This window comes from Scyliorhinus canicula, chromosome 3 (genome assembly GCF_902713615.1).
Source record: "Scyliorhinus canicula chromosome 3, sScyCan1.1, whole genome shotgun sequence".
Taxonomy (NCBI): Eukaryota; Metazoa; Chordata; class Chondrichthyes; order Carcharhiniformes; family Scyliorhinidae; genus Scyliorhinus; species Scyliorhinus canicula.
In genome coordinates, this window is record NC_052148.1 from 160,417,707 (window position 1) to 160,440,564 (window position 22,858).

Here is a 22,858-nt window from a genome sequence, read left to right on the forward strand (position 1 = left end):
AAGGGGGCAATCACCATAGAACATAGAACATAGAACGATACAGCGCAGTACAGGCCCTTCGGCCCACGATGTTGCACCGACATGGGAAGTCAAAATCTAAAGGCCATCTAACCTACACTATGCCATTATCATCCATATGCTTATCCAATAAACTTTTAAATGCCCTCAATGTTGGCGAGTTCACTACTGTTGCAGGTAGGGCATTCCACGGCCTCACCACTCTTTGCGTAAAAAACCTACCTCTGACGTCTGTCCTATATCTATTACCCCTCAATTTAAGGCTATGTCCCCTCGTGCTAGCCACCTCCATCCGCGGGAGAAGGCTCTCACTGTCCACCCTATCTAACCCTCTGATCATTTTGTATGCCTCTATTAAGTCACCTCTTAACCTTCTTCTCTCTAACGAAAACAACCTCAAGTCCATCAGCCTTTCCTCATAAGATTTTCCCTCCATACCAGGCAACATCCTGGTAAATCTCCTCTGCACCCGTTCCAAAGCTTCCACGTCCTTCCCATAATGAGGCGACCAGAACTGTACGCAATACTCCAAATGCGGCCGTACCAGAGTTTTGTACAGCTGCAACATGACCTCATGGCTCCGGAACTCAATCCCTCTACCAATAAAGGCCAACACACCATAGGCCTTCTTCACAACCCTATCAACCTGGGTGGCAACTTTCAGGGATCTATGTACATGGACACCGAGATCCCTCTGCTCATCCACACTGCCAAGAATTTTACCATTAGCCAAATATTCCACATTCCTGTTATTCTTTCCAAAGTGAATCACCTCACACTTCTCTACATTAAACTCCATTTGCCACCTCTTAGCCCAGCTCTGCAGCTTATCTATGTCCCTCTGTAACCTGCAACATCATTCCACACTGTCTACAACTCCACCGACTTTAGTGCCATCTGCAAATTTACTCACCCAACCTTCTGTGCCCTCCTCTAGGTCATTTATAAAAATGACAAACAGCAACGGCCCCAGAACGGATCCTTGTGGGACGCCACTCGTAACTGAACTCCATTCTGAACATTTGCCATCAACCACCACCCTCTGTCTTCTTTCAACTAGCCAATTTTTGATCCACATCTCTAAATCACCCTCAATCCCCAGCCTCCGTATTTTCTGCAATAGCCGACTGTGGGGAACCTTATCAAACACTTTACTGAAATCCATATACACCACATCAACTGCTCTACCCTCGTCCACCTGTTCAGTCACCTTCTCAAAGAACTCGATAAGGTTTGTGAGGCATGACCTACCCTTCACAAAACCATGCTGACTATCCCTAATCATATTATTCCTATCTAGATGATTATAAATCGTATCTCTTATAATCCTCTCCAAGACTTTACCCACAACAGACGTGAGGCTCACCGGCCTGGTTACCGGGGTTATCTCTACTCCCCTTCTTGAACAAAGGGACCACATTTGCTATCCTCCAGTCCTCTGGCACTATTCCTGTAGCCAATGATGACATAAAAATCAAAGCCAAAGGCTCAGCAATCTCTTCCCTGGCTTCCCAGAGAATCCTAGGATAAATCCCATCAGGCCCCGGGGACTTATCTATTTTCACCTTGTCCAGAATTGCCAACACTTCTTCTCTACGCACCTCAATGCCATCTATTCTAATAGCCTGGGTCTCAGCATTCTCCTCCACAACATTATCTTTTTCCTGAGTGAATACTGACGAAAAGTATTCATTTAGTATCTCGCTTATCTCCTCAGCCTCCACACACAACTTCCCACCACTGTCCTTGACTGGCCCTACTCTTACCCTAGTCATTCTTTTATTCCTGACATACCTATAGAAAGCTTTTGGGTTTTCCTTGATCCTACCTGCCAAAGACTTCTCATGTCCCCTCCTTGCTCGTCTTAGCTCTCTCTTTAGATCCTTCCTCGCTTCCTTGTAACTATCAAGCGCCCTAACTGAAACTTCACGCCTCATCTTCACATAGGCCTCCTTCTTCCTCTTAACAAGAGATTCCACTTCTTTGGTAAACCACGTTTGGTGTCTTTTACAGGCCCCCCAACTGCCAGCGCGAGATAGAGGAGAGATATAGGTAGAGAGATTTTGGATAGGTACAAAAGTAACAGGGTTGTTATGTGGTAGGGGTTTTTAATTTCCTCTATATTGACTGGGACTCACTTAGTGCTAGGGGCTTGGATGGGGCAGAGTTTGCAAGGTGTATCCAGGAAACTTTATTGATGGAACATGTAGATAATCCAATGAGGGAAGGGGTAGTACTGGATCTGGTATTGGGGAATGAGCCTGGACAGATGGTTGAGGTTTCAGTAGGGGAACATTTTGGGAGTAGTGACCACAATTCCGTAAGCTTTAGGGTACTTTTGGACAGGGATGAGGGTAACCCTCGTGTTAAGGTGCTAAACTGGGGAAAGGCAAATTACAATAACATTAGACAGGAATTGAAGAATTTGGATTGGGTGCAGCTGTTGGATAGTAAATCAACATTGGACATGTGGGAGTCTTTCAAGCGACATTTGATTAGGATTCAGGAAAGTCACGTTCCTCAGAGAATGAAGGATAAGTATGGGAAGTTTAGGGAGCCTTGGATAATGAGGGATATTGTGAACCTCATCAAAAGAAAAAGGAGACTTTTATATGGTCTAGAAGGGTGGGAACAGTCGAAGCCCTTGAGGAGTATAAAGAAAGTAGGAAGGTACTGAAGAGGGAAATTAAGAGGGCGAAGAGGGGTCATGAAATGTCCTTGGAAAGTAGGATTAAGGTGAATTCCAAAGCTTTTTATTCAGATGTAAAAAGCAAGAGGGTGGCCAGGGAAAGGACAGTGGGGGAAATCTATGTGTTGCGTCCGAGGAAATGGGGGAGGTACTAAATGAATACTTTGCATCAGTGTTCATTAAAGAAAGGGACTTTGTGGAAGTTGATTCTTGGGTAGGGTGTGGACAGTCTGGATCATTTTAACATCAAAAAGGAGGAGGTATTGGGTCTTTTAAAAGATATTAAGGTAGATAAGTCTCCTGGGCCAGATGGGATTTATCCAAGAATACTGAGGGAAGCAAGGGAGAATTTTTCTGGGACCTTGACTGATATCTTTGTATCCTCATTGGCTACAGGTGAGATCCCAGAGAACTAGAGAATAGCTAATGTGGTACCACTGTTTAAGAAAGGAAGTAGATATAACCCTGGAAACTATAGGCCGGTGAACCACACGTCGGTAGTAGGTAAATTATCGGAGAGAATTCTCAGGAACAGGATTTATACCCATTTGGAAACCAATGGACTCATAAGCAATAAACAGCATAGTTTCGTGAAGGGGAGGTCGTGCCTCACTAACTTGATCAAGTTTTCTGAGGAGGTGACAAAAATGATTGATGAGGGGAGGGTGATGGATGTTGTTTACATGGACTTCAGAAAAGTCTTTGACAAGGTGCCTCATGGTAGACTGGTACAAAACATGAACTCAGAAGGGATCAGAGGTGAGGTGTTAAATGGTTACAGAACTGGCTTGGTCACAGAAAGCAAAGAGTAGCAATAGAAGGGTATTTTTATGAATGGACGGTTGTGACTAGTGGTGTTCCACTTGGGCCTCTGTTGTTTATGGTGTATGTAAACGATTTGGAGGAAAATGTAGCTGATCTGATTAGTAAGTTTGCGAATGACATCAAGGTTGGTGGAGTGGCAGATGGTGTTGGGGTTTTTCAGAAGATACAGCAGGACATAGATAGGTTGGAGACTTGGGCAGAGAAATGGCAAATGAAGTTTAATCCGGACAAATGTGAGGTAATGCATTTTGGTAGGTCTAACATAGAGGGGAAATATACCATAAATGGTAAAACTCTTAGGAATATAGAAAGTTAGAGAGATCTGGGCGTGCAGGTCCACAGATCTTTGAAGGTGGCAACACAAGTGGACAAGGTAGTCAAGAAAGCAGACAGAATGCTTACCTTCACTGGATGGGGCACCAAATATAAGAGCTGGCAAGTCATGCTGCAGTTGTATAAAACCTTGGTAAGGCCGCACTTGGAATATTGCGCACAATTCAGGTTGCCACTCTACCAGAGGCAGCAGAGACTTTAGAGAGGGTGCAGAGGAGGTTTACCAGGATGTTGCCTGGTCTGGCGGGCGTTAGCTATGTGGAGAGGCTGAACAGACCCGGACTGTTTTCATTAGAAAGGCAGAGGTTGAGCGGTGACCTGATAGAGGTCAACAAGATTATGAGGGGCATGGATATTGTGGATAGGCAGGTACTCTTTCCCAAGGTGGAGGGGTCAGCCCCCAGGGGGCATACGTTTAAGATCCGTGGGACAAAGTTGAGAGGAAGGCAGGTTTTTGACGCCGAGGGTGGTGAGTGCCTGGAATGCGTTACCAGGGACAGTTGTGGAAGCAGATACACTAACGACGTTCAAAAGGCATCTTGACAAAAATATGGATAGGATGGGTATAGAGGGATACGGTACAAGGAAGTGCTGAGGTTTTTGGCCTAGGTTGGTATCATGACCGGTACAGGCTTGAAGGGCCGAAGGGCCTGGTCCTATGCTGTATTGTTTTTAGTTCATATGAGATCTTGGGCTTCTTAAAACAGTGGTATTGAATAGAAAAGTTATACTGAACATATACTGTGGTTAGGCCATAACTGAAGCACTGCACCCAGTTCTGGCCACCACATTTTAGGAAGGGTGTGAAGGTATGTGAGAGGATGGAGAGAGGATTTATCGCAATGTTTCCGATAAGGAAACATTTTAGCTACACGGTTAGGTTGGAGAAGCTGGGGTTGCTCTCCTTGGATTGAAGGGAAGATTTGATAGAGGTCTACATGATTATGACAGGTTTCCTTAAGATAGACAAAGAAATGCTGCTCCCATTGGCTGACTGCACAAGGATGAGGGGGTACAATTTAAGGTTTTGGGCAAGAGGAAAAATGTTTAGAATTCACTGCCTACGAGGATGGTCTAAGTTGACAAGCAATTATTTCCAAAGAAAATTGGATGGGCACTTGAAGGAAATGAATTTACAGGAGTACATAGACAGAGCAGAGGAATGGGACTGACAGGATTGTTCTAGAGGGCCTGCATGGACTTGATGGGATAAATGGCCTCATTCTCTGCTATAATTACTCTTATGAAATTGTGAGTTACTTCGAGCTCAACTTGGATGATACGCCAGGATTACTTCCATTAACAGTTTTGCTCCCTGCCTTGGATTCCAAGGACTCCTCTGGTTCCTATGTAGATTCTTAGAGCTATTGGGCAGAATTTGTCTCAACTGTTAAAACTATTTTTGACCCTCAGAATATCCTAGAGGAGATTTAGGGAAGACCTGACACCACTGAATCATACATTTTGGCCAAAGAACAAAGAAAAGTACAGCACAGGAACAGGCCCTTCGGCCCTCCAAGCCCGTGCTGACCATGCTGCCTGTCTAAACTAAAATCTTCTGCACTTCCTGGGTCCGTATCCCTCTATTCCCATCCTATTTATGTATTTGTCAAGATGCCCCTTAAATGTCACTATCGTCCCTGCTTCCACCACCTCCTCCAGCAACGAGTTCCAGGCACCCACTATCCTCTGTGTAAAAAACCTGCATTGTACATCTCCTCTAAACCTATGCCCCTTAGTAATTGACCCCTCTACCCTGGGGAAAAGCCTCTATCCACTCTGTCTATGCCCCTCATTTTTGAAAGATTGCTCATCTCAGCACTGACTGCCCTTACCAATATTAAAATGCTGATGTCTTTTCAGCATCTCGAGAATCAACTTCAATGCCCTGTTCACTGACTCTTCTGGTATTATCTTCCACAAACACTAATGTATTCGGAGCTCTGAGCAGGTCGCCTGTCCTGGAAATAATACATCCACATCCATTGCCTTCACTTTAAGGTCCACTGACTCAAGATGCAACAAAGTATTGACTTCTGTCCTCATTATTGCTTTTAAATCGCTTCATGGTTTTCCAGCAACTGATCTTAATGCTCCCAACTGCATTTGTATTGCTCTGATACATCCCACCTCCCTCCACTCTGCCCTTTGTGGCTATTTTTAATTCAGTTACATTCTGCTTTGTGAAATTCTCCCAAGATTTCTTTCTCCCTTTTATGCTTTGGAGAGCCTCCTATAAATTCTTGTTTTTGAACACCTTTTTCAGTTTGCAGTCTCTTTTTAATGTCTTTTTCTCCTATTATGTGGCACAATTCTCTCAAATGTTCTGAGAGGTAGATAAACGTCGTTTGTTGGTTCTGTTTTGGCCATACATCAAACAGACCGCAGGTTTGCCTTTGAACGGTGACTGCTGCTTTTGTTAATTTATTCAGTAATGTGTCACGGTTCCTCTTATTGCCCTGAACATGGAAGATATTTGCTTTCTTGGTTAAGAGGGCACAGAATGCATACGTCTTGGGTTCTTCCCTTCATATAATTCTGGACTTGTGCTGTTGATGTGATTACCTGCCGTTAATGGGTGCGCGCCAAAAGCATGACCCAAGAATTTTGGATAGTACATTTTATTCCAAATTCATCCGAAAGGATAAATTACCATTTAATTATCGAAGTTGGAGATTAAAAAGCATATATTTGGATTAACTGGTTTCTCAGATCATCTTCCACTGATTCAAATTGTGACAGTGCCAGGGCACCTGAGGGGGCTGAACAGATGGTCCCTCAATGGTTTCCCTCAATTGCTCCTTCAGTGCCAGAAACACTTGGATTTGTTTTAAAACACAATATGGCCAAGGGCAATACATGCTCAATTCTGAAATATGCCCATGGCAGTACTCTGGTTTTATGATCTCTCATGTCGTGAATTTAAAAAAAACTTTCTAGTTTCAGCGAAATAAATATCTGAAACAGAGGAAGGCACAAAGCCATGAGTACTGGATGAGCAGAAAACTGCTTCCGACTACATATTCGGAAAACCAAAGCCATTTTTTCAATCCCTGCCACAAACCCAACATCCCTGGCAAGTGTGAGGCTAAACCAGACTGTTTGCAATCTTGGTGTCATATCTATGACCATGAAGCTACATATCTGCATTATCCCTTTGGACGACCTATTTTCATCTCTGTAGCTTTGACTGACTGACCTGAAATCAGTTCATCTACTGTAAAAACCCACACCCATGCCGGTTACCTCCAGACTTAATTCCAGCACTCCCGGCTAGCCTTCCAGTTTATCCTCCCTAAATATGACATCATTCAAAATCCCTCCTGTCACCTTTCTACTTTTAAGCGATCTTTACCATGCCTGATAGAACATGGAACAGTACAGCACAGAACAGGCCCTTCGGCCCTCGATGTTGTGCCGAGCCATGATCACCCTACTCAAACCAACGTATCCACCCTATACCCGTAACCCAACAACCCCCCCCCCCCCAAACCCAACCCAACCTTACTTTTTAGGACACTACGGGCAATTTAGCATGGCCAATCCATCTAACCCGCACATCTTTGGACTGTGGGAGGAAACCGGAGCACCCGGAGGAAACCCACGCACACACGGGGAGGACGTGCAGACTCCGCACAGACAGTGACCCAGCCGGGAATCGAACCTGGGACCCTGGAGCTGTGAAGCATTTATGCTAACCACCATGCTACTGTGTTGCCCCCAATATGATGTGTCATATTGTTTTATAATGCTCCTGTGAAGCAACTTGAAGCTTTTCATGTTGAGGTACTATATAAATACAAATTGTTGTTGTAAAGCTTTTTCTAGCAGCTTGAGATTGCTGGCTCATTTTATTTTGTTTTGACTAGTTCAGGTTTTTGGTGTTTTATGATGCAAATTATTCCTGGTGTCAACTATCTGTGACAATTATTTGATGCTAACTGGCCTTCCGCATCCAGGATAGACAAACACAGAACAAATGTGACAAGCTATTTATTCCAAATGGCTCTTATCCATCAGCAAAACTTTTAGAAAATTAATCAGAAGGATTGCAGGTTCAGCAAAATGGTAGATATCTGTAGGTCAGATTTTGCAATGCTAATTGAGCAGAGTATGACATCCTTCCTGAATCTCTTTTCAGTTATTCACCGTCTCCCTTCTCAACTGGGATTTTAAAATTAACAGACACCCATAAATAGAAACAAAATAGGCAGCTTAACCTCTGTTCACTGCTAAATCGTCTACCATTTTGAGTGAAGTAATGAAGACAAAATGAGGCACAATCTGCAATTTTCAACATCCTCAAGGTCCAGTTACCTTCCTCTTGAGACAGTATGGCATTCTCCCTCCCCAGTGGATCTTCACAAGGAGCAAAATTTGTTGTACATATGAACATACAAATTAGGAGCAGTAGGCCACTAGGCCCCTCGAGCATGCTCTACTATTCAATAAGACCATGGCTGATCTGATTATACATTCAACCCTACCCCAGATAGCCTTTCACCCCCTTGTTGATCAGGAACCTATCGCGCTCTGCTTTAAAAATATTCCAAGGCTCTGCTTCTACTGTCTTTTGAGGAAGAGTTCCAAAGACACAGGAACCTCAGAAAATAACTCTCTCCTCCATCTTAAATGAGCGATATCTCATTTTTAAACAGTGACCGTTAGTTCTCGATTCTCCCTTTGAGTTATAGGCAGCACGGTAGCACAGTGGTTAGTACTATGGCTTCACAGCACCAGGGTCCCAGGTTCGATTCCCGGCTTGCGTCACTGTGTGGAGTTGGCACGTTCTCCCCGTGTCTTCGTGGGTTTCCTTCCACAAGCCCCAAAAGACATTCTATTAGGTAATTTGGACATCCTGAATTCTCCTTCTGTATATCTGAACAGGCGCCGGAATGTGACGACCAGGGGCTTTTCACAGTAACTTCATCGGAGTGTTAATGTAAGCCGACTTGTGTCAATAAAGATTATTTATTGTTGTCTACTTCGATCATTTGCTTTCCTGTACAGAAGGTATTTCAATTAAGGATAGTGACATACGATATTCAGAGACCCACCATTCGTGGTTATACTTTGGGTTTCCAGGCAAGTGTTGAGGTGGGAAGACAAATCCATTCCATGTCAATTACCAGTTGCATGGTATATTTTTGTGGGAAGATTTGTTCCAGTGATCACTTGCCTCTTCCTCCATTATCCTGTGTGCACTTTACTTCAGTGTGTTCTTCCAGAGATGTGGGGCTGGATTCTCCGCCCCGCCACATTTTTGCGATGACGACAGGATTCTCCATTACGCTGGCCGGTCAATGGGGTTTCCCATTGTGGGGCAGCCCCATGCCGCCGTGAAACCCCCAGGTTGCGGCAAAACGGAGAATCACGCCGGCGGAGAATCCACCTGTGATGTCCATTTGTTTCAACCCTAAGCTCATTTTTTTTCTACACTGAAAATTAAGCCCAGAAACATCTTTTTTGATTTATATATGTAGCTATTTAAAAAACTTGAATATTAGAATACTGTAAAATATCAAAATTTGCTGATAATACCCAACTTGAAGGTGTGGCTAAAAGTGAGGATGAAACCAAGTGATTGCAACAAGGCACAGACTAGCAGAATGGGCAGATGGAATTTAATAGAGAAGAGTGTGGTGTATTTTGACAGATGGAATAGGGAGAGGCAATAGATTTACTGGCACAGTTCTAAACACTGTGCAGGGTCATCATTACGTTTATGTGCACTGATCTTTAAAGGTGGCAGGATATGTTGAAATAGTAGTTAGCAAAGTAGATGGGATCTTGGGCTTCACAAATAGAGATACTGAATACAAAAGCAAGAAAGTTATGCTGAACTTTAATTTATTTATTTTAGAAATTTGGAGTACCCAATTCATTTTTTCCAATTAAGGGGCAATTTAGTGTAGCCAGTCCACCTAACCTGCACATCTTTGGGTTGTGGGGGTGAAACCCACGCATGCACAGGGAGAATGTGCAAACTCCACACGCAGTGACCCAGAGCTGGGATCAAACCTGGGACCTCGGCACTGTGAGGCATCAGGGCTAACCCACTGTGCATGCTGAACTTTTATAAAGCTCTGATTAAACCACAACTAGGGTACTGTGTTCAGTTCCTTTCATCCTACTTTAGGATGTAATGTTGCTTAAGAAAAGGTAGAAGGGACTGACCACAATGGTTCCAGGTTTGGGGACTTTTAGCTACAAGGTTAGGTTGGAGAAGCTGAGATTTAAAAAAAATTAATTTATGGAACATCGGCATCACTGGCTGGGCCAGCGTTTATTGTCCATTCCCGAGGGCTTTTAAGAGTCAACCACTTTGCTGTGGATCTGGTCACATATAGGTCAGACTGGGTAAGAATGACAGATTTCCTTAATCTAAAGGACAATTAGTGAACCAGATGTTTTTTTATTTGTTAATGACAATGGTTCAATGGTCATCTTTGGACTTTTAATTTCAGATTTCTTTATTGAATTCAAATTTCACCATCTGCCATGGCATGATTTGAACCCAGGTCCCCACAGCATGACTCTGTGTCTCTGGATTACTAGTCCTGCAACAATACCAGTACGCCACTGACTCCCCAGATTGCCCTCCATAAGGCAAAAGGAGACGGAGATTTGATAGAGGTGCACAAGACTATGACAGGTTTAGACCAGAAAAACGGTTCCCACTAGCTGATGGTACAAGGAGTTAGCACTCAAGATTTTAGGTAAGAGATACAGGAGATATGTGTGGAAGAACATTTTTTAAGAAGCAAGTGGTAGTGAGCTGGGATTCACTGCCGACAAGGGCGATGAATGCAGAGACGATCAAGGGGCTAGAGCAGGGCATGGGACTTGATGGGCTGAATTACATTCCACTGTGCCATAATGACAATGTCTTGGTTCCAAATATACCTACCAAGAGAGTCCTTCTCACTAAATTATTCCCTATTTAGCTCCTTTGAGTGATGTTACTGTTGGCCTGCTTAATCTTGCTTACTTTTGCTATATTACTATTCTGCATGGAGTATAATGTTCATGTGCAAGGTAAAACAAGTTTGGTATCTCATCATTGACAGCAGGGAAGGAATTGCAATGATATTGGTTAAAAAGAAGAATGTGAAGTTTAGAATAACAGAAACATGTTTCAGAAGGACTGAGGTCAACGACACTCCTTCAGACACTGGAAAGATTAGTTAAATTTCTAATTCCAAATAGGACAGCTGACAGGTACATTTGCAGCATAGAGCAAACATGCAAATAGTTTAATGTTTTTTTTTAATTCAGTCAACAGTTAATATTACAAATATTTAAAAATTACTGAATATAAATAATTGGCAGCAAACCATTCCAGTACAGAATTATCACCAGTACAACAGACAGACTGGAGGATTAGACATCAACAGAAATATGCAAAAGAAAGAAATATAAAAGTTGAAAATGAAACTAAATCAAGCTTGAGGTGATCTTGTGTCCATAAAAGCATGGGTTCTCCTTTATTTAAAAATCAAAACAAAATTACTAATCAACTCTCCCTATAAAGTACAAAAAAGAACAGAATTGGCAGAAATTGATGGCTGTCTAATTTGCATATCAAAGAACCATTAGTTGCTAATTACAACCGAAACACTCCTGTAAACCACTGCTCTGAATCTATACACAAGCATTTAATTAGAATCTAGAGACTTTAACAATATTACAAAGATTTTAGCTCCAAAAATAAATCAACATAAAATAAATTTTAGGAATTAGCATCATAAAATTATATTTTCCACATAAAAATACAAAATAATATTAATGACACTGGCTGAATAAGAAAATTATTCAAAGTATCATGCTACTATTGAAAAAGTAGTCATTTTTTTTTAAAGTAAAATAAAATAAAAACAAAATAGGCAAATATGCATGAAAAGTATCTCCTTTTTTTCTTTTTTTTTAGCAAAACACTATCCAAAATAACTACAATCATTTACATCAGTACAAAGATCTCTGGATTTAAAAATATTAGCATGACAAAGGGGTAAAATTTCTGACAGTAAAAAAATGACATTGTGGATAACTAGTCTGCAAATATGCAATGAAAAAAATAAATCTGCATTAAAAGGTTTACACTGTTATTCTTTTTCTTTTCTTACAAACATTAGAAACAGTATTGCACATCACAACACAGAGTCGAGGTTAGTCAGCCTTCCAAAATGTGTTATATTCAAGTCTTTCAGCATCTTTGAGGAAAGGCCTCATATGGCCAGATGCAACAGGGGTTAAAATGTCAAGTGTTTCCCATAAAATATATTTGCTTATGTTTTCTTTGCAAAAACACAGCATGGTTTTAAAAAAATTAATTTCTCTGCAGAGCCCTGCACCTGGGCAGAAATACATACATTCGGGGAGTATGTGAACAAGCTTATTAGAATATAAAAATAATACAATCAAAACAAAATAATTACATTTCTACAAAAATAGTGAAAATAAATATGATTTCTTTAAAAAAGATGCATTACAGTGTTTGCCATTTACTCCATGGCAATGTTGAATAATTCAGGTGCTACAGTAATAAAGTTGTCTCGGGAAAGAAATGACAGCAGATGAAACAAAAATCATTCTACCACCACCCCACCCCTAAAAAGGGTTCATTTAAGATTTATATAAATCAAATTAATTTAACAAAATACCTTGGTGATTATGCCTTTAATTTTATTTGGAGCTGGGGATATTTCAAATTACTGCACTTACTTTCTGCACAGTTTTATGTCGAAGAGCCCTCCTAAGGTTACCACATTAGTTTACAAATGTTTAGACCCTTCCAAATTTAGGAAGCAGATGTATGGAAAAATAAAATTATCAATTTGGTAAATCATTTATTTGCCAAGTTAAATTATATATGCAGATCTTTCAATAATAAACATAGCAAAACTATCAATTTCTCTTCTAAATTCAGAAAATTGAGGTATTGCAAAGGAGATGCCATCAGTCAAAAAGTGTGCCCTAAAACATCTGACTGTTGGAAAAAACTCTCACCAAGATACAAAAGTAGTGCATAACAAATGCCAATATGGGTGTCTGAAAATGGAACAAATTTGGCAGAGAACGAATGCTCCAAATAGCCTGGAGAACCATGGTAAGTAACAAATGGGGGCATTAGCCAATAAATAAATTAGTAAAAAAGCTATTCTTCAAAACAGCATTGACTTCAAACATTTTAAAAGTTGCATCACAATCACTATAAACAGCAGAGTTAGACATGAACTACATACACAAAAAGCACACCAGGAGACCACCAATGTTCAAGACCAACATCTTGCTCACATAAAAAGATTGTCCCTAAGGATTATATATGGTTGTTCTATACAGTAAATGCTTGTAATGGCATGATCACCTTTATTGAATAAATAATTGACACCCGCATAACTTTCAGCAGCTTACTAATACATTTTTCATTCTAGTGTGATTAAACTGCAGAGAAATTCAATGCTTTAATGTCAAACCAGGTTAATTTAACACCATAGTCATCTCCATTTTGACTTTAAAATGGCTAGTTTAGTAAATCATGTATCTTATATGATGAAATCAGTACCATTTTATAACTTTTTGGAGGGGGCTTGGAGTTTGGTGATTGTTTAGCAGTGTGCTGGCCATCTTTGGTTCGTAGAGGAAGTCTGAGCCATTATACCAAAGAGTTTTATGAAAGGGGCAATGAAATCAAAAGTTTTTTTCTTTTCCATTTACTAATTTGTTTTAAAATCCTAGCTACTTTTAAATTTCTATTTAGGACAACAACTCACAACACTAAACAAAACGCACATATTAACAAGATTGCACAGGGAATACGAGATTACATCCAGTCTGCAGAAATCAAACTCCACAACCCACCAGGTCACGATAGTGGCTGCACTTCTACTCTAAAAGCTATTTTGCATAATGTACACAAAGTGTAGCAGTAGGACATTCTCGTTACAGGAATCACATTAATACATGCAAGTTAGGTTTTTTTCCTGTTTTTCTTTTAAACTATTATTGTACCTTTCATTCATGCTAACTAATTTTTCTGAATGTTTGCCAAAACTGACATCACATCCATTGCTGTGAAGGAACATGTATGAATATACTTTTAGTGCATGCATAAGGTGTACAAGTAAACATGCAATTGTTTAAATTCACATTCTAAACTGTGGCAGTCGAGGCCATTGCCGCCTGCATCTAATTCTTTCACAATGCAGCTGCTATAATTATGTTTCTGATCCCATTTTGTTACTGTGTGTTCTGGCATTAAATATGATACCTATATAGCAGCAAAGCTTCTAATGCAGCTCAAGAATAATAAAAATGCTAAAATCGTTAAACCAGATCAGTCTCTTGAGGTATTATTTCTTGCAAGTCAAAATGGAGAGCAAAAACGTAACCCTATTTTTTTTTAAAGTTTGTGTATACATTGCAAATAGCAACATTAAAAAATAAAATTTTGTGTGGCAGAAATCACTCACCTATAGCTAAACTTGCCTCCTACTATTTGCTACCTTTGGTAAAATTACTAGGGACAGGTCTTGGAGATGAAACTGAGCTTCCTGAAATAAGTGCATGCTCCACCCATTGAAGATAGCAGCAAACTGTGCGCCCCTAAGTGGCAACATTCTCACTTCTAATTTTAAGATTTTTATATAAAAAAATAACTTGAAAAAACTACAAAAAATCGATTTTTTTTCCAAAAACATGAAAGTACCTCAAAAAAGTTAGTAAAGCCTGAGATGCAGGGTTTTGGTGACAAACAGAGGCCTGTAGTGTATTAGCTGCTACATATGATGTATGCATCGAGAGCTGGGGTAGGAGGCAGAAGAATGCACTTATTTCCCCTAACTATTCATGGTTTCTTCAGCCTTTTAAGCCTCATGCACTCTCCTCTTTTCATCCGTCATGATCCTTCAGGCGCCTGAATGTTACGTTCAGCTCCAGCGGAAGTGAACCTGTCGAGGGCGGTCAGCCCCCTCCTTCACCAGTGGCTTGTGGAACTCCCGCCCGGCACGAGAGTGGATGTTTGCCCAACAAAATTCACAGTAATACTGCAGACAAGTGACATTGGCACAGAAAAATGGAGCAAACTTTCCACCACATCGAGCCCCCTGGCATTCATCACACATTTGATCATCTAGCACGTATGGCTTAACTTCCACCTGTTGGAATAAAATGCAATTTACGGTTAATATATATCTTCCCATACTGCCATTGCAAGAAATCTGATGATCTACAAATCTGATTGGGCACAAAAAATAGCTTTAGCAAAGTTTTCAACTTGTTAAAACTGCATTAATCATGCTGCAACTGTTTTTGTATATTCTGTCACTGGTCTCCATGATCTGTTTTCAAGGTATTTGTCAAAGTGATTAAATTTATTCTGAATCCCTGACTCACATGATTGCTTACATGTCTTATTGACTGTGTTACAGGAAATTGCTGATTATGCCAAAAAGCCTCCAGTCAGAAGCACAGACGTAGTGCGGAGTTGATAGTTTCCGTTATTTAAAAAAATAGATTTTAACTAGTTATTGAAATATGAACCAACTAGCAAAACCTAGATGACAGAGAAATTTCTTTATCTTTTCCAAGAACAATTGTATAGTTTTTGAGTGAATTAAGGAGAGTTACCTGGGATTTAGTCATCCAATGTCAGGATGAAACACTGCCAGATAAGGTGCACAGCCTCACGAGCCAATCTTAATGCCAGAGGAAATGTCAATTTAATCACAGATTGTAGTAGTTTCCATAACTGCTGGCAGCTGGATTGAGACACTACAACCTAATTTTATATCACAGGATTGTTACAGTGCAAAAAAGAGACCATTCTTCCCATCACGTCTGCACTGGCTCGCTGAATGAGAAATTCAGTTAGTGCCATTCCCTCTGCCTTCGCCCCTTAACCCTGGACATTCTCTCTTTTCAGGTAACAGGCTAATTTCTTTTGAATGGCTCGACTGATTCTTCCTCCACCGCACTATCAGATTATTCCAGACCCCAATCATTTTTTGCGTGAAAAAGTTTTCCCTCATGTCGCTTTTGCTTCTTTTTCCAATTACTTTCAAACTGTGCCCTCTCATTCTCAATTCATTCACAAGTAGGAAAGGTTTTACTCTATCTACTCTGTCCTGACCCCTCATAATTTTGAACACCTCTATTAAATCTTCTCTCAGCCTTCTTTTCTCCAAGGGAAAAACAGTCACAACTTCTTTAATCCATCTTCAAAACTGAAGCACCTCGGCTCTGGAACCATTCCCATGAAGCTTTTCTGCACGCTCTTCAATGCCTTCACATTCTTTCTGAAATGTGTAGCCCAGAACTGGATACAATACTCCAGCTGAGGCTGAACTAGTATCTTATTACAAGGTCAACATGACTTCCTTGATCTTGTACTGTGCTCTTGTTAATAAAACCGAGGATGCAGTATACATTAACCAGTTCAGTGACTTTAAATTACTCATGTAAATATACACCCAGGTCCCACTGCTCCTGTATCTGCTTTAGAGATGTACTCTTTATTTTATCTCATCCCTCCATGCTCTTCCTTCCAAAATGAATTGCTTGATATTTCTCGGCCTTGAACTTCACCTGCCACCTGTCCACTTATTCCACCAACTTGCCTGTGCCCTTTTGAAATTCTGCACTATCTGCCTCATAGTTTACAATGCTTCCAAGTTTCATATTATTCATACATTTTCAAACTTTATCCTGTACACCAAGGTCAAGGCCTTTAATATACATCAATAAGAGCAAATGTTCCAACATTGACCCCTGGGGAACTCCACTATACACCTTTCTAGCCGAACAAACAACCATTGACCATTATCCTGTTTCTTGTCATTCAGCCCATTTTGTATCCACGTAGCTATTTTCCCTTTATTCCATGAACTATAAATTTGCGCACAAGTCTGTTCTGTGGCACTGTATAAAATGCCCTTTGGAAGTCCATGTACACATCATCAATACTATTGCCCTCATAAACACCGTTAGATATTCAAAACAAAAACTTCAGCAAAGTTAGTTAAGTACGATTTTCTTAATTAGCCTACATTTGTTCGGGTAACTTATTAATTATGTCCTGAATTATTGTTTCAAAACATTTTTCTACCACCACGTACTCACCCAAGCTATTGTTAAACAAATGCTCAGAGTTGTGTAAAGCTCTTACAGGATCAGTGAGGTATTCCCAATAGCAGCATATCAGACTAACAGAGATCCTGATTGAATTTTCCCAACTCCGATTACATCCGTAATTCAAAATTAGAAGAATGAAAACTAACTTTCAGATTCCACTTAAAAAAGAAATACAATGCAGTCTATCTCTACATTAAATTTAATGGAAGGAGATGGGGAAAGCAGAGAAGGAATTCTAAATATGCCCCCATTCTCCATCGTAAAAACCTGTTCTGCAAACACCAAGTTTACTTCTGCTATTGAGACTCTCACATCAAATAAAATCATGATTCTGAACCTGCCAGGCTTCTTTGGTGACATCACTAATGGACAGTATGATAATTTTAAATAGGGACAAGATTTTAGGCTGGCCCAAGTTGAACTTAGGCAACTATATGCTGGAAAACTGGCTGAGAAAATGCATCTTATTGACCAAACTAATTAAATGGATGATTTCTACCTCAGGCCAGGCTAACAATAAATGCACACTGTCTGTATATCAAAAGAACAGAATTATACATGGTGTCAGATTCACAGAGTGCCCTATGCTGTGTTATATGGACATAAGCCAGCTCTGTGCATGTACAAATTAGTCATCAACTCAATTTCTATTCACACCCCAGATTTTGTTATACTGCCCCATCTACTAAGGCAAATACATATTATCCAGATTTTCTTTGTTGCTCGCATCCTGTCAACTTTGTCTTTGATACAGATGGAACAACAACTCATCCTTTAAAAGCACTTTTAATCTAGGAAAATGTTAGAAAATAAGAAACAGAGGAAAGTGAGGCAAAGAGGTATCGGGAGTGTATTCCGGAGCTTGGGGCGAGGCAACTGAAGACCTAGTCCCCAATTGTGGAGCAATTAAAATCAGAGGTGCAAACGAGGCAAGAATTAGAAGCGTGCAGATACCTTAAAATAATTGTGGGCCTGGAGTAGATTGGAGATAGAAAGAGGTGAGGCCATAAAGAGATTATAAACAAGGATGAGAATTTTAAAATCAAGATGTTGCTTGACTGGGAGCGAATGTTGGTCAGTAAGCGAAGGGGTGATCGGAAAATGGGACGACAAGGACAGCAGAGTTTGGGATCACTTCAAGCTAACAATAGAATGCGGGAGACCAGGATTGTGTTGAAAGAGTCAAGTCTAGAGGTAATGAAGACATAAATGAAGATTTCAGAAGCAAACAAGCCGAGACTGGGGCAAAGTCAGGTGACACTAGAGAGGTGGAAATAGGCAGACTTAGCGATGGCCTGATCAAGGTTGGAAGTTCATCTTGGGATTGAATGCGACATCAAGGTTGCAGGCTGAGAACAGAAAAGCCTAATCCCAGACTGTTGTCAGCGAAAGGGATGGAGTAAGTAGCTAATGAACTGAGCTAGGAATAGGGGTGAAAAACAATGGTTTCAATGTTCCCAATGTTTAAACAAATTTGAAATATGTTAACCCATTATTCTGGGAATTAACTCTAAAATTTACATATCCTCTGCCAACAACCTTCACCTAAACAAGACTGTGAGAAATATGGCAGTTTATGTAACATTGTTTAGCTTAAGACAATTCCCCACCTGTAAAAAGACATTGAATTTGGCTGAATAAGATGATCTGAGGAAATGCTCATTTAGGCTTGATAATACAGCAGCTAAGTACACAACTATCGTGAAGCAACATTAATATGCCAGCATGAAGTATGCAGAGGTTAATTTGAACAGCTGAAGAATTTAATGTTAATTTATAGCCTCAGCCTCTTCACAAGAACAATGACACCATAAATATATGCTTCATTTAATCACATCTGCTGAAATTGCATATTAATAAATTATGCATACACTGCGCTGCTGTTAATTAAGGTTATGTGATGTGTATGGGGGAGCTTAGCTCACAAATTAATAAAAGGAACAAAATGCAGGCTGGAAACAAAGCCAATTCTTGGAAAATGTGTTAATTTTAAAATCAACAAAAAATGGCAACCTCAATAAATCATCGGAAGTGTTCTTTGGTTAGCTGTATATCTGGTACACCTACAAACCCATCTCCATATTAAAATGCACAAATCATACAGTTACTGCTCGCCAAATATATAATGAACACATTCTCTTGGATAGGGCACAACTTTAAGCTCAAATAATTTGGCAAATCTGCAAAAGCTAAGGTATAAAAGAGTCAAGTTTGTGCAAGGGCACTGCTTGATATTTGACTAGTTAAACTATGCAGCTTAGTGGCAGATGAAACAAGCCAGTTTCACACTGCCTTTCTAGCTAACACCATCTTAGTGGCTAGTATATTACTTTGTAAGTATATCTGGAGCTAATTGGAAGGTAGCATAGTGGTTAGCACAATTGTTTCACAGCTCCAGGGTCCCAGGTTCTATTCTCGGCTTGGGTCACTGTCTGTGTGGTGTCTGCACGTTCTCCCCGTGTGTACGTGGGTTTCCTCCGGGTGCTCCGGTTTCCCCTCTCAGTCCAAAGATGTGCAGGTTGGGTGGATTGGCCATGGTAAATTGCCCTTAGTGTCCAAAATTGTCCTTAGTGTTGGGTGGGGTTACTGGGTTATGGGGATGGGTGGAGGTGTGGGCTTGGGTGGGGTGCTCTTTCCAGGAGCCGGTGTAGACTTGATGGGCTGAATGGCCTCCTTCTGCACTGTAAATTCTATGATTCTATAAGACAGGTTACAGCAGGAGTTAGGTACTTATTAATATTAAGAAAAAAAAGGGCAGCATGGTCGACACGGGCTTGGAGGGCCGAAGGACCTGCTCCTGTGCTGTACTTTTCTTTGTTCTTTGAATTCAACCTTCAGTGACAGGTCTATCCTGGGAGGTAGTGACAAAGTGGTATTGTCACCGGCCTAGTAATCACGAGACCCAAGGCAATGCTCAAAAAAAGTCTGGAATTAAAAGTTTAATGATGATCATGAAACTATTATTGATTGTTGCAAAAACCCATCTTGTTCACTAATGTCCTTTAGGAAAGAAAATCTGCCATCCTTGCCTGGTCTGGCCTAGAGGTGACTCCAGATCCACAGCAATGTGGTTGACTCTTGATGTCCTCTGAAATGGCCTAAAAATTCATGGGCAATTATGGATGGGTACAAATGCTGGCCCAGCCAGTGGCACCAACATCTCATGAACGAATAAAGTTTCCTCACTAAGCCCAGCCAAACATAATGATAGTAGACATAAAAACAGAAAATACTGGACAATCCCAGCAGGTCTGACAGCATCTGTGGAGAGAGAAGGGAGCTAATGTTGAGTCTGGATGACTCTTTGTCAATAGAAATTTTTAGAATTGCACGCCTCAGAAATGACTCTATGCCAGAAGATTAATTCAATTTGAATCTTCCATCACTAGGTACGCTTGGAGCCACTTTGTTCCAGAGTCATTAGTCATTTCTTCCCTCTCCCATAATCAACTTAAACAGGACTTTTTCCAATGTCATTCAAATCTTGCAGAATTTATAACATATTAATGAGTATCTATATTTAAGGCAGACCAGTAGATAGGTGAAGCTATTGCTTTAAGTTTTGTGCTGCTATGTAACAACTTCATTGTGCAATGAACTAAAGATAGAGTTCTGAATTTTAAATATAGTGGAATGAATAAATGCGTTTAAATCAATTTGAACATTAGTATTATATATTTTTGAATGAGTACTAATGATAAATGGCTACATATCTAAAACACACACACACAAAGTTAGTTGTGAATTGCTAAGAGAGTCTCATCAAATATCACAGAAGGTCAAAGCTCTCAGGTCCATTGAGACATTTATCATGGGGACGACAGCTAATTACTGCAGCTGTTCTTAACCACTGAGCTGAAATGACTAATGTTCTCTTCTAATCTCCTCAGACATGGGCATTTTACCTGATCCATCTGTCAATATAACTCCACTCTGATACCAATATTCTAGAATTAGAAGAAAACTGCTACATTCTCAGGGCTAAGTGACAATTTACTATTAAATATAATAGCCCTGTCACACGAATACTCTTGTTTTCACCACTATCTTTGACAGAGCATACATAATTTATAATTTATTCTGCTTATGGGGAATCAGTATAATACAATGCCTGCTAAAACCAATTTTATTCCATTTTTCAAAAGGATCATGGAACACCATCACAGAGCGCAATGCGTTCTGAAGCACTGGAGTTGCAATGAGAAGTCAGAACAAATCCCATTGGCACCGTTTCTTGGTGGAAAGGAGGATGCAAGAGAAAAGGATCAAGTAATAATTACATCAATTTTGAAAGTAATCTATTCCATCTTAATACATAGATATTAAAGATTTCCTTTACATCACATTTGTCATGAGTGTAACAATATAACAGGTGCTGCTTTACTTCAAATAAAGTCTTAGAAAAACAAAAGCGTTTCAATGAATATTAAATATTGAGACAGCTGACAAAAAAATTACAATAGCCTAGATATTTTAACAACAAAGGTTCATATTTGCAATTTAAGCCATTGTATATTTATTTTAAAAATTTTAACATAGTCAATGGGAAACTCATAAAACAGCTAAAGGTCTTCCATTCAGTATTGTTAATTGAAAAAATAGTGGGCAATAAACGAATGTCACAAAGACTCTGGGCTGGATTCTTTGCAGCCCTGCGCCGGAATCGTGTTTGACCTGGGGGCGGAGAATCAACTTTCACGCTCGAATCGGGTGCAGCTCAGGTCTCCAGAGACTCGCTCGCCCTTGAATTACGCCGCGCGACTGGAGGGCTATTACCAGAGGCCCTCACAGCAATACTCCGATCCTGGCTGGCCGAGTTCCCGACAGCGTGGTTCTAACCACAAATGGTTGGCTGGGACTCAGTCCACGGCTGCCCTGGTGGGGGGCCCATCACCGGGGGGAGCCTTGTCGGGCGGGTTGAATGAAGCGGCGCGGGGCTGATCGGGGGGGTGGGACCTTGTTTCTTGGTCCACTGGAGGCCGCCGCCATGCGCATGCGCAGACTCTGAACCGTAAGTGCAGGGGCTTGTATCCGCAGCCAAAGCTACGTGTAGAACGTGTCCCTGCCAACCCATTCAAGGTTAGTGAATAGCTCTTTATTTTTTGCAGGTTGCTGGGGAGTGAAATGCCAGCATTTTTATTCTGGCGTGGGGACATAGCCTCATTCTTGGAGATTCAAGCCCTCTATATGTGACAATCTGTCTTTACTCACTGCACCGTAGCACTATTTTCTAACTTTGTTCTTCTGTAGGAGAAACTCACCTGCTCCAATTACACATTACATTCCGCTACAGGATGCACCTGATTTTCCAACCGTTTAAGTTGGACCGGGAAAAAAATTACATGCAATTGGTGCGCAATTTTCCAATGTATGTTTATAGCAGGAGACTAGGCCAGTAGTTCAAAATTACACAAACCGCCTAGTGGTGAGCACAACCGCCTCACGGCGCTGAGGTCCCAGGTTCGATCCCGGCTCTGGGTCACTGTCCGTGTGGAGTTTGTACATTCTCCCCGTGTCTGCGTGGGTTTCGCCCCCACAACCCAAAGATGTGCAGAGTAGGTGGATTGGACACGCTAAATTGCCCCTTAATTGGAAAAAATAATTGGCTAATCTAAATTTATAAAAAAAAAAATTACACAAACCAACATCAATTTAATCCTTAAGGAATGGCCTGTTCAAACTATATTCACGAAGCTGAGTACAAATGAGACTATTTGGCCTAGCTAGCTCAAAGCTGAACTCCCCCGCCCAGGACCAAGTCCCCTGGCAAGGCAGGGATGGGAGTGTATCCTGCTGCACAGGCAGATGGAAAAACTGAACAACCATTAAAGAAAGCAGATCGACCCCCCCGGAACACGCTGA

At 40.8% G+C, this 22,858-nt stretch overlaps 1 protein-coding gene across 2 annotated transcripts in view; it reads right to left on the bottom strand.

Moving 5' to 3' along the window:
* Window positions 1-11,117: 11,117 nt before the first annotated feature.
* The window catches only part of cpeb2 (cytoplasmic polyadenylation element binding protein 2), a 159,098-nt gene continuing 147,357 nt past the window's right edge, over window positions 11,118-22,858 (bottom strand). Inside the window, exon 11 of one of the 2 annotated variants that reach the window (XM_038791615.1) lies at window positions 11,118-15,021. In XM_038791615.1, coding sequence (XP_038647543.1) covers window positions 14,794-15,021 — 228 coding nt within the window. In that variant the 3' untranslated portion in view covers window positions 11,118-14,793. The remainder of the gene's footprint in view (window positions 15,022-22,858) is intronic. The other variant, XM_038791617.1, reaches the window with a different exon arrangement.